General features: G+C 38.6%; 1 protein-coding gene across 7 annotated transcripts in view; it reads right to left on the reverse strand.

The window, feature by feature from the left end:
• ZNF106 (zinc finger protein 106) overlaps positions 1–13,297 on the reverse strand; it is a 45,087-nt gene that overhangs the window by 15,894 nt on the left and 15,896 nt on the right. For 4 of the 7 annotated variants that reach the window (XM_030482466.1, XM_030482467.1, XM_030482464.1 and 1 more), the window contains exons 3-7: positions 11,977–12,038; positions 7,015–7,212; positions 2,742–4,832; positions 1,291–1,915; positions 310–379 (exon numbers count right to left, since the gene is read on the reverse strand). In XM_030482466.1, the coding sequence (XP_030338326.1) occupies positions 310–379; positions 1,291–1,915; positions 2,742–4,832; positions 7,015–7,212; positions 11,977–12,038 (3,046 nt within the window). Of the gene's footprint in view, positions 1–309; positions 380–1,290; positions 1,916–2,741; positions 4,833–7,014; positions 7,213–11,976; positions 12,039–12,240; positions 13,293–13,297 lie in introns of those variants that run through there. The other 3 variants (XM_030482468.1, XM_030482469.1, XM_030482470.1) reach the window with 3 other exon arrangements.

Below are 13,297 nucleotides of genomic sequence, written 5' to 3' on the forward strand. Positions count from 1 at the left end.
AAAGGTCCCATCTGTGCAACCGAGAATATGAACTGCAGGCAGAAAGGAGGCACAAAGTTTTCTGTTGGAAATAACTTCTGACAAATTAAGATGGGACACTTCAGAGAAGAATGTGTTGCAGACTTGACAGCAGTCCACTCCATGATCTTCAGGAACAGTCCAAGAAGCACCAAAGTAACATTAACGAACTACCATTCTAGCCAAGTCAAAATACTATCAGTATTTAGTCAGTAGTATTAAGAGTATTTTACAATTACTAGTTATAACCTCTATACCTACCAGATGCACATATGTATGCTAGTCACTCACCTTTTTTACCTTTGATTTTTCTTCTCTTATTCTTTCTTTCTAGACTAGGGATTTCAGGAGAAGATCCCTCCTGCAAGTAAAATAATTCATTAACGAGAGTTACAAGAGCAATTTTGCCTAAATCAGAAAGTCAAACATCCATCTCAACCATTACTTGTACTCACAGAGCAGAATACACAATTAATTTTGCACATTTTTGTATAACTCGTCCTTCCCTCTGTGCTTAAAAGAGGGAGTGCAACAAAGTGGGTGCCATGTTTTCATCTCTATGAGGAAAAAATATTAAATAAGCCAACAGACTTTTACTTGCTCAGATGTTTAACATCACACTTGGGTCAGATTTTCTGCTCTACATTTTCAGTTGAAGGTCCAGAGGATTAAATCAGTGAGGAACTAAAATTATCCCTTTCTGCAGACAGCAAAACCATTTTGAGGATTTTGATCAGGAACATTTTTTTTTTCCCCCCCTTTGGGTAAGTCCAAGACAGGACAGTGAAACAAATTCAGAGTTAAGACTATAATTTTAAGTATACAATTTCGTAAAAATGCTTCTTTCCTCGCTTGACCATAAAACCAGGAACACTTAAGGAAAACAAACTTCTACTACAGCCTAGTTTCCATTTAAGTTTTGAAACACCAAGATCCTTGCTACAACAGCAACTACAAAACTATTCCACAAAGCTATTTTAATAGCTCTTACCAGCATAGCATGCCAGTTACAAATCAAAATTAAACAGCATTTGCCGCTCCTACTAATTGAAAAAAAAGAATAAGCAAAAGTCCTGCACTAGGAAGGCAGAAATGAAAAATATTCTTAAAGAAAATTAAGTCAAAAAAGCAAATTAGTTTGAGGCTATCAGTGTACAAGACAATCAAATGGAGAAAGTCCTCCTTGCAGAAACCATTCCAAGGCTGAATGACCACTGACCAGGGAAAAAACATTTTTTAGTGCACCAAAGCTGGACAAAGCTGCACACTTACTCCAGTTGCTCTTCTTTTCTTTCCAATTCCTTGGCTGTCATTCTGCTCGGTACCAGATGTGCAGCTGCTGTCTGTAGCTGCATCTATGTTATTAGACACTGTAAGAAGCGAAGCATGATTTGAAGCTGGACGGTTTTCTTCTGAGATTTCTAGCACGTTTTGTTTTTCGAGAAGAGGTGTTCTCTTCTCTGGGCTCTCCTGGTCCTGTTTTGTGAGGACTGCAACCTCGGAGGTGGCTTGTAGGCTGTGACTCCTTCCACTAGTCTCATTTTTTTCATACATAAGTGGTGACACAGGAAGAGAAGATGTCTCCTGTTTCAAGTCAGCCTCAGTGTCAGCGCTTGCCTCATACGCAGATGGTATATGATGCGAGTGGCTGTCTGCAGCTATTTGCCTTTGCCCGCTTTCTTTTATTTTGGCTTGTTCACTGAAGAAGCTATAAGCAGAAGGATTTCTGTCTGCAACGACACTGCTTTCAGAAAAGCTACGTTTTCTGGCTGAGCCAGGCATTGCTAAGGAAATCCCTTCCCACTGGAATCCTTCTAGAGTAGACAGATCAGATTCTTCACCGAGTTCTAGACCCTCTTGCTCATTTTGAACAAGAGGCACCATTTCTATGCCAAACCTTCAACAAGACAAAAAGAAAAAATAAATATACATGTAACAAGCCAGCTAAATCTAGAAAAAAGCCTCCCCCTTCCCCAAAAGCACATTACTGCTTGAAGAGATCTAGCAACTCAATTACACTGGTATGCTGTGCTTTCTGTCTCACCTGGCAATGGAATATGTTTTGTGTATCACAAAATTAGATTTAGCAGCCAAGAACTGACAGTATGATTTCCACGTCTGAAATCCTGTTGTTATAATTATTCCAAACCAAGTTTGGAATAAGCAAATATGACATCTTCTCAATACACTTCAAAAACTTCAGGTTTGAAGAAAGTTTCAAAAGTGAAGTATTATAAAATTGCTTCCTCTAAGCACAAAACCAAACTGCGGAAAAGATTAAAAGACTAACAAATGAAGACGAAGCATTTATTCTGCCTGCAGCAATGCAAGCATTTTTGTAGTCTTGAATAAATGAAGAAATAAGCAACTGTCACAGGAATGTTCACATCCCAATTGCATTTTTACATTCTTCCACTTACTAGAACTTGAAAAGCAAATATACTGCTGATGTCCATATTCAGATATTAAGCAACGATTATGAACTGGATCAGAATCTTTTCTGAGCAGCAGACTACTATTACTTATCTATAGACAGACATCCACGGCAGAAAGTACTGACAAAAACTCTGTATTATTTGTACATGCAAAAGATGGTGGTATAGCAAGCTTCATTCTCAAATCTTAGTTTTAGGATTCTGGAACTCATTTCAGATTTGGAAAGAAACAACCCTCCCCCTCAACATGCACGCAGAGAGGCATGGTTAGTTCCGAAAGCTACCAACCTTGGTAAGCCTTTGCCAAGTTCCTGTTTCTTCTTGGTTACCTGCTGGATGACCTGATCCCAGTTTACATTTCGACGGGAAGCACTAAGAATCTGCCTGAGGGTGGGTTTAAGCCCCGACTCCTTCTCAGTCTCACTTCTCCGATGGCCGCTCACATTCCGAATGCGCCGTGCGTTATTGAGATTGGGCTCTGGAAGATGTGTTCCGACTTTGCTCTTCAAACTAATATGTCGTGTCAGGTCTCTTTGCAGAGATGCAGGGAGGCCAAGTTTGCTTAAATCAGGAAGGAGGCCCAGTGACTGGCCTCCTCCTTTTTGTAGCTCATGATCTGAATGATTTTCAAAACCTTCCATTTCAAAGTGATCATGTGACTTGACGTGCTCTTCATCCCCTTCTCGATCCTGTGAGGAGGTTTTCAAATCTACATGCACATGGTTCTGACAGCTTGATGGAGAAACTGTGGAGTCCATCTGAAACATAGAATCTTTTAGATCAGCAGAAGCAATACTTGAAGCAGCCGGCTTTTCATCATCATCCTTTTCAGAGGTAGCAGGTTTACCTTCTGGAGTGTCACAAGGTAAACGAGAACTAACAGAAGAGCCCAACTTTTCAGCTCTTGCTTCTAACTTCTCACCTCCTGTTAAATCATCATCACTCACATCTTCTAACGAATCTAGTCTGAACTCGTCCTTTGGTGATGTTTTCCCAGTTTCTTCCCTATTCTGGTCACTTGTATCCTTGCAAGAGCTTAAGGGAACACTTTGTAAGGAATGGGTGGACTGAACATCTTCGGGGTTTTGTTCTGCTTCACATAACTTATTAACAGTCTCTCCAAGATGGCTACCAAGCACATCTTTGTTGTTTTGTAAGTTATCAGCACATGCACCATGCAGCTTCGATGAATAAGAGGAGGAACTGTTTGTTTCCAAGTTCAATGCATTTAAACGATTCTGCTCTTCGCCACTAGCTGAGGATAACAAAAGCTTGACATTTTTTAAGAGACTGTTTCTGTCTTGTTTTGGGGAAGCTAACCTAATATCTGTGATATTCAGAAGAGGGGACTTCAGTGATGGCATCTTATTACTTGTGCCATCAATTTTGTCAGGCTTTTCACCACTGGAACAGTCTTTCATTACCTTGCAAGAATCAAGGTGATCCGAGGTCACATCAGAAGGGGAAGATGCTTCCCCGTTTTTAAGTCTTGAAAGGCTAACACTGGCTTCACAAATTTTTCCTTTCATTGATGAATCAGTAAGAGGCATAAATACAGACTCCATCGTATCTGGAGTTTCAGATATGTTATCTTCAGACCATGGTTGCTGCTCTGCAGCTTTCTGGGATGGGTAGGGAGTCCAGCGATATATTTTATCTCTGGAAGGACTGCCACTTTTCCCACTGGCTCTTGAAGTTTTGCTTTCTGGTTGCTTTAACGTACCAAAATCCAAAGCCCCCTCAAAAGGAAGTTTATCACTAGTAAAATCAAGCAACTCTTTCCTATTTTTTCGATCTCTGTATGGCGGAACATCAATGTCTTTCTCCTGCAGCTGCCATGCATATCTTTCCTTATTATATTTAATAGGTTCTACCGAATATGTATCTCCTGAGTTTCCACAATTCCAGCCATTTGTACCATGAGGACTAGATTTCCAGTTTCCTCCATAACACTTAGAATTCCAACTAGAAAAATTACCTGCTCCTTCTGAGTGCCAAGTAGAATTTCTCTCCCTAGCACTGTGATGCCAATTTGACGCTCCTCGTCCCCGCCTATTTGGATGCCAAGCACTTCCAGAATTCCCATAGTTATGCCAATTTGAAGAGCTTCCCGAAACATTTTGATGCCATCCAGAGCGTCCCTTTGAGCCACCTGAATGTCTGTTAAGGTTCCTCTGAGAGTGTGAAAACTTGCCTTGTCTAGGACTAATATAGTCATCCTTTTCCCACTTCCTGTCCCTCTGTGGTGCATTATGATGATGCCATGATGACTGATCATAAGCTTCTCTTCCTTTGTAAGTAGTTCTTTCTTCTCGCCTTCTCTGTGGTCTCCTCTCGTCACATTCTAATTCTTGGTTTGCACAGCTTGGCTCAGTTTGCCTACAAAACAATTGAGAGAAACCTAAATTCTGATGCGATCCACCGAAATCCAAAAGCACACAAGCCTCACACATTTTATTTTTTATTTGCACTGGGAAGAAAACTTTTTTGTTTTTTATAAAAAGAAAGCATGGATAACTCCTTTAGCTGCTTTGCTGTTGAGGCTTCTTCTGTAATGTCTGACTTTCAAAACTGATGTTAAACCTTTACTTAAATATGATATTACAAAACTGCTCTTACAGGAGCAACTGATTTGGTGCAGGGACAGTTCAAGAGACTAATTCTTAAATATTTCTGTTTAACTCTGAGGATAATATTCCTTTTTATTTACCAGTTATTGGACTACCAAGAAACAAACAAAAAGAAAGCTTCTTTCTGTCATATAATCTTTGTTATCTGAGTAATCTTGAAAAATTCATTAGCAGTGAAATAATTATTTTTTCTGAAGACTATTCCATTGGTGTTAGATGGAGTAACTTGAGGGAACTGATACAGAATAGAAGGAAAGTTAGGCCGCGAAAAACAGGTATCCTACTTACTGGAGAAAACAACTGAGAATGTATCTCAGTTCATAAATCGAAGGGTAAAACACAAGATGTAAAACATCCACACAAGTTGTACCTCAGATACAAAAATATTTTTTCTTGTTTTAACTAACAGACTTGAACAGCCTACAGCATGCAATGCTGAGTCTGTATGAGCCTCCCAGAAGCAATACCTACTGCCCTTTGGATAGTACTTGTGCTTGGCAACTTACCATGAACATGTGGTAAGTTATCACATGTACATTTAAAGATAAATGCTACCTTAACACCAACAGCTATTCCCAGGGTCAGCAGTCTAAATGTTCTAAGTATTTATTCAACCAATGAGGAGGTTTTTTAAAAGTTTTTCCAAAAACTGATTACAGAAATGCTTCTTTCTGACATTATAGATACTCTTTCTAGATCCCTGGACAAGCACGATAGGAAAGTTTCACACTATTACTCAAAAACAATCGATTTGAGTAAACTGGAAATTCATACTGTGCACCCCCTAAGTTTTCAAAACATTCCAGTTTTGCTAAAAGATTCAGAAGTAATTACTCTCTAATCGGAAATGGCCTCCTGCATAAGATAAAGTGAGCTCTAAGAGAAGGAAACAAAAAAACCAATGTCTAAGTGATACCGTTAGTTCTAGGAGCTGACTCAACTAGATTATGATCTAATGGAAACAATTTTGCTGTTATTAGTAACTTAATCCATGTACTTTCTTTTTTTCCACTTTCAAACTGGCATCCAGTAGAGAGATTTTCTAAGATTTCAGTCGCCTCAGAATACCATTGTACTGGCAGCATTACTCCTTTACCACAAAACCTGTGATGGTCTTGCTACCAATATGAAAGCATTACCATTCTGCAGCATAGGGACACCCTAACATGACAGAATTGTGCCAAAACCAAATAAACTCCACAGATTTGTGCACTTAGAGATGCCACTTGAAATTTTTAGCCACAGCAAGCAAGAGTTTCTTTCAAAAATCATATGCCCCTTTCATACCACCGCCATGCCGTAAGACTAGTCAAACAATATATTCTCAACTGCAACGCACACTTGTGGAATCACATGGAAGATAAAAGGCAATACTTCTATTTCATAGTGAGCCACTAGAACTATGTTTAGCTTAGTTAAGATAAAACAGGGATGAAATTTCTTTCAAAGACTATGAGATTTCAGTGCGACACTGACAGAACAACCTAACTCATTTTAAAAATAGACAGATTAAAGTCTTAAAACATGTTCAGCAAGTTTCTAAAAGGCAAGGTTCCTAAAGACATCCCCCACCCCAACGATACTAGCACTCCTGTCACATTTATTAAGCCTTTCAGTTAAATGGGTATCAAACATTAAAATAAAAACATTACTGCTCTCAAAACACAGGATCCCACACTGGAGACTGTTTTTATCCATAATGGAGAATAGTTGTACTTCCTCACTACTAGTAGATCAACGGAACAAGATCATTCAGCATAATCATATTTAGATGCTGAAACTACAATATCCACCTGGGTCTCTTGGGTTGTTCTCATAACAAGTACACTGGCTAAAAGCAGTTTACATCTCATGAGCACCCGACTCTTAGGAACAGGTCCCAAGTGTGTTAAAAGCAATTCTGTGACCCTAGAGGAGACACGAAAACTCACCGGTTCCGTTCCTTCCTTTGTTTGATTAGTTGAATGACTTCTTTGTCAAGGTATTCTTCTTCTGCCTCTTCTTTCTCTTCCTCTTTTCTGTCACGGGCATCAACATTATCTTTGTGCAGCTGGCTGGAGATGTGTTTGGCATATGCTGACAAACCCACCAGTGTCACTCTGCACACCCGGCATTCATGATTGCTGTCCCTAGGAAGAGAGGCAGAGGGTGGACTTTCAACTCTGCCAACAGGCATGGCAGGTATCTCTGGTCTTACTTTGTTTCCTCTGAATGTGCTTGAGTTCAAGGCAACTAGGTTTTGCTCTGTATATTTCAGTTACTGGACTTCTCTGGCTTTTTCTTTCAAGTTCTAGTTTTTCGATGGTCAGTTTTTTACAAGATTTTTTTCCAACAATCAAGAGGTAAAGACTTGGTAATAAAGCTGCGTTAACTGGGAAGAGGAATTCTTCTTGAATTGTTGTACTCAAAATCTTTTCAGAGGAAACATAGTGAGCGAGGAGGCAGTGTGGAAGGCTTACAGAGCTAGCAGGAGCTGCTCTGAAGCCTATCCATGGTGCCAGCTGCACTGGGGAAGCCTGGTGACAGCTTCTACATTTAATCCTTGCCTTGAGCCTTCCCCCAGTGAAATTTAGAAAAGGGAGGAGGCAGTGCATGGATACAGCCAATCCCAATACAACACAGCCTAAACTGGGACAGCTGAGACTGCTGCCTGGAATCCAAAGACTCCACAGCACAGCGAGTGATGAGAGGGTGTCTTCAGTGCACTGTACTTTATTTGGTTCAAGTGTGCATGAGGTCTGTTTTCTACTTTAGAGGACTTATCTTAAAAAATACTGAAATTATTTCAGCTGGAGGAAGTTGACAGCTGTGTCAGACAAATGGCTTTAGTCATGTTTCAGTGAATACTGGATTATGGTTACAACTTTTTTATTATTATTATTATTTTAAAAAAGATATTCAGATTTCTAAAAACACCTTATGTGTTCGCCAGACAAGTCCTTTCAATACGCCAATACGTGGTTAATAATAAAGCTAAACAAGGCAAACGTGTTCACCAGTTAAAAAAAGTCAGGAAAAAACTTAATGAGAGCATAATCCACTGCAAATAACTCAGCTGGACCAAGTTAGGACTCACTGCCTGCCTCCAGAATGCCTTCTTCAATTCTGCCATTTAAATCACAAAAGCAGTTCTGCATATCCCCATGATGCACTTGTGACCAGCGTCTGATAACAGTAGCTCTAGAATAGCATCGCACAGTTCATGACTGGGGTCAAAAAAAAAAAAAAAGATAGGACCCGTAAAGGAAAAAGACCAACATGAATCCTTGGGGTTTTTTAGAGGAAAGTTAAAAATGAAATGAGAAAAAGATCAAGAGATGTACTTTCACTCAAGATATTAAGCCAAAGTCCTTATCAGAGTGATTAATGGAGTGTCAGCAGATATGTTTTATTTATCATGGAAATCTGCAGGTTTCCTACTAACATAGTTATGATTTAACCAATGCAGTCATTCAGACACAGCTAGAGAGGGCTTTATTTTAAAAAGACTAATTATTAAAAATTACACATTTACATTTTATTATTTTGTATGTTGCAGCCTAATTAATTTCAGATTGAACATTTGGATAACTTGCATTTACAAAGTCAGTAGCTTACAAATTTAGTCTGTATTCTCCAGAGAGGGGTGTACTTCATTTTGCACATTTCACATTCACTAATAAATATTCAAAGCCCAGATACTATATATATATTTTATATATATATAGTACTTTGGGCTATCTCACTAATCCCAATAAAGATAACCAAACACAATAGTAATTTTACTAATGCTATTGGAAGAATCCTCTCCACACTCACAAATAGCACATCTATGCATTGTTAGTAAGACTTGTTTTAAACTTAGGTCACCACACAAGGCAAACTGCAAACAGAAATTTGTCTTCTTGCTGAAAAAGGTGTTCTTTTTGCATAACGTTCCACTTCAGTCATAAGGACTCTTCAACAAGAAGCATACCCCAGAGGTGCTAACTAGGTTTAGAGGACAATCCAAATCCTTCATAAGACCCATGCTTCAGTTCTTTCATAAAACTTTCATCGTCCTCATTTATAAATTAAATAAATAAATAAATGCAAAGTTTTACTTACTTTGGACAAAGCCAGTGACTTAACAGCTGGCTTAAGGACAAAGAACCTTTTCTATCACTTCTAACTTGCAAGTTACTAATTACAAAGCTGTGGCTCTTGTACCAACTGACAGTCTGGAAAGAAAAGCCTCAAGTGGTTATTGATTAGACCTCTCTGTCCTGCTCTTAACCTAATGAACCTGAAAAGTGACTTTTTTTTTTCTATATGAAAAACTGCTTATATTGAAGATGAATTGGCTGGGAGTTCAGATAGTTACACTTAAAGGAATTTACATTTCCTTCAGTTCTTTCCTTTCTCTGTCAGACAGAACCGGGCACGCTTCATGACACACAGTGATGACGTCTATGTATTTCCCTACCATACAGGAATACCACACAACTTTACTTGTTTAACAAGAAAGCCAAAAGCAGTTAGAAATAAACATGACTAAATTACTCTCAGTATGAAAACATCCAGAAGCTTTATTCACTGTATGCGTACTTTAGATGGCAGACTCAATGTCCCTTGTACAAAAGGGTTATTTTGCTTTCAATTGAAAAAAAAAAACCAACCCCAAACACGAAAACAAAACCCCCCAAAAAACCCAAATCACAACAAAAACACTAAAGCTTTGTACTTGACATCCACTTCTCCTTATACATCACATGGTGTAAGACTTTAAGAAGAGAAAAAGAGCCTTAAAATGTTTCAGAAAATTATTCTAGCCCTTGAGATTACTAACCTAACTTTAAAAGGAGAAAAGTATGAACTGATGTGTGCATTTCCTTTACCTCTTCCTTACAGCAAGTCTAAAAAGTGACTTCTAGTTGGACGTTAAATTTGAAGGTAGTAAGATGGCATTAACCTCTGTTACACAATTCAACCACACTCGGAGGCTGTTGCTTGTGTTTCACATTTTCTACTTGGAATAGCTGTTGCTTTACAAGGCTGTAAGACTAAAATTAAATGGGAGCAAGGAGGAGAGGCAGAGGGGAAAAGAAGCCTGCTACTGCACAGCAAAAAATGAAATTCATTATTCATTTTGAGAACAAACATCTTCCATGCATTCTTCTGAAAGAAGTAATGAAGACAGTTACGTTACTAATAGAAAATGTAGCGATGCTGAAACAAATTTCATTTTAGTCTTACGGAAATGGAAAACCAGGAATTGTCAGATCACTTGCAAGCCACTGCAGACACAATATGTAACTTCTAGAAATCACTGTTACCTTCAAGGTTCAATGCCAAAATACATTAAATTTTAACCTGATCTCAGAATCATTACCAGAAGAAATTCCAGAACAGAAATGATCTACAAGTTAGCTGACCAGAAGCCCTGTGACAGTTTCTAGTGCTGAGGACATTCTGGTTTCTGAGCCATCCCTTCCCAGCTGTTCAGTTACAGAACAAATCCTTTTCACACTCAACAAGACCGACATTGAATACCACTATGCACTTGATCCCAGGCACATTTTCAGAATGTTCCTAGCTCCCAAGACCCAGTTGTGTGCGGCAGCAGAGATAAAATCAAAATTGGCCGGGATTTTTTGGTTTTGTTTTCAAGTAGCTGAATTCAGAACAAAAAAACCAAACAAACCAAACAAACCCAAGAATGTAGGGATGGCAATGGCAAGAGGGGAAAAAAAAAAGGGGGGGGGAGGGAGAGTGGTGGGTGGGGAATGCAAGGAATTTATCATTTTTATGCCCTCCATCTTTACTATAAAGCAATATTTATTGGGGGGGGGGAGAGATAGGAGAAGAAATAGCTTCCAAAAAGCTGCTTTCATAAATTTTCTCGATGTGACACAAGAACAACTTTGTTAATCCAAACAACTCGAAGATTTTGTGAATCCCACTAAACCAAATTTAATTTCAAGGGGAAAAGATTATTTAATTTTCTTTCTATTTTACCATTTTGATAGTTCACATAACTGCTGCCTAAAGGCAAGCTGATGATGGAGATTCTGAAGATGGAAGTTCTCTTCCCAGTTTACCAACCTGCTGTGAAGCCCCAGACAAATTAATCAAATAATAAATGGAAGTAGAAATTAGACAACAGAGGATATTTACTGATGATTAACTTGCACTTCAAGGTAAGCAGTATCTTTTTACTTATTGTCCTGCAGTAAGTTACTTTTTTATTTTAAAGAATTTGAAATGTTAGCAGATATAAGCAGGCATACACATATGCAAAAGATTTTCTCCAAGTCTTAAAGACATTTCGAAGTGCTGATTTAGACTAACTACAGCAATACTTAGCAACTACACACAACGGCAGTATACAACACCGTACAGCTGGCTCAAACAAATGTCTTCATCTGTGGCATGGATGTAATACGATCTTCTACTCCATACGTGGGCACTTTTCTGCAGCTATACATATGCTCTGCATACAAGAAGTTACTAAAGAGAATTAAGTTTCTAACTCCCTCTACTTCTGAAACAGTTCAAGAGTTTTACTAGAATTCAACCTGGCACAAATGAACTACATTGGCATGAGTCTCTATCATAGTACAGATCAGTCTTAAATTCACTCAGCCGTTCTTTGATAGTTAACTCTTAAAAAAGGGGGACGGAGCCCTAACAGCTGCTCTTACCTTACACAAAAAAAAACCCAGGAAAAAAAACCTACCTGAACAAAAAGCTAGCATATGAACAGTTTTTGACTTTGAGAGAACATGTTCATTGGCAGCTTTATCACAAGGCATGCAACTAAGCGATACATAAAAATAAACTGCAATTCAGCTTGTATGGGAAATAGGACATGAGTTCTTCCAGAGTGACGTATACAATGTGCAGAGAGGAAGGATGCAAGATTATTCTCATACCTTCCCTTCAGGTTTTCAAGTTCTCTGTGGTGGAGCATGCTTCTCATGTGTTCTTCCATCTCCTTCAACATGGAGAAAAAAGTAAAATCAGTCAAAACAAGGTGGTGTATCATATTTGAAAAGCTCACTTTTGAGAACCCCCTAACTTGCAGGAAGGCATACTTTACTCCCGTAGGGCTGTAGCAGTTGCCATTCCCGTTTTTATGACCGTGAACGCACAAGTATTCAGAACACTTGCACACTCAGGAAGTTATATAATGTTACCTTTCCTGAGGAAGGACACGCAGGAGTCACAAGAATTCAGTAGAAGGAGAACAGAATTCCAGGAGAAACACAAACGGGAGTGCATGAAGCAAAGCATATTAGACTGATTTTTGACAAGTTACCGTTGTTCATTTTTTTTGAAGTCTCATTGATACCACTCTCCACAATCTCAGTACTTTAACCGCTGTTTTCCTGTGCAATCCAAGCAGTCTGTGTTTGTATTATGACACAGCTGAAATTTCATTATCACCTACTATTTTACTGCTAGATGCTCTTCAGAAACTGAGATGTACATAACATGCCAGTTTGTTGTCTACAGCAACCTTGATCTGTGAACTGCAGTGCTGTGATAATTAATTGCTATTGAAAGAGCGCTGCTGGAAGAGAAAGAATGTTCATAATTCAGCAAAAGGAAGCAGTTCAGAAGATTTAACTTTCTCATGGTGTTTGAGCCAAAGCGTTTAGAACTCTTCAGAACAGATACTAATTACTATCCTCTCCAGTCCTTGAAATCCCACCCACAAAGGATAAGCAACATCTTCAACCTTGAAGAGTTGTGTTAATTAATACATTGGCACTTGCAAGATATCCACGTGCCACGTTGCCAAGCAATATATGAAAGTCCATTAAGAAACACCCAGTTCCAAAGCAGACTTTGCATGATATGCACTACACAGCAGATACACATCTTCCATATGAAAACACACACATCCCAAAAGGAACAAAAAAAACTGTGTTTTACAGGATTCTTAACTTACCACAATTTACAGCCAAATGACCTCAAGTGCTTTTCACTTTAGTAGCTTTATACAGCAAATAAGCAACTCAAAGACCTCCACATTTTTAGCACTCAGAAGCAAGCACACTGCACAGCTCATTTCAAGAAAGATACTCTAGAGCACTTGCAAATACATAATTTATGATAGACCTTGATCAATATATTCCTGGTAGAGGAGAAAACTCTCACACATAGCACAATGTTAAAATGGAAGCATTTCTTACACACAGTTTCTATTAATGTCTTAATAACTGTATTTACTGATAGATGTAAAGCATT

Source organism: Strigops habroptila, chromosome 4 (genome assembly GCF_004027225.2).
Source record: "Strigops habroptila isolate Jane chromosome 4, bStrHab1.2.pri, whole genome shotgun sequence".
In the NCBI taxonomy this organism is placed as follows: Eukaryota; Metazoa; Chordata; class Aves; order Psittaciformes; family Psittacidae; genus Strigops; species Strigops habroptila.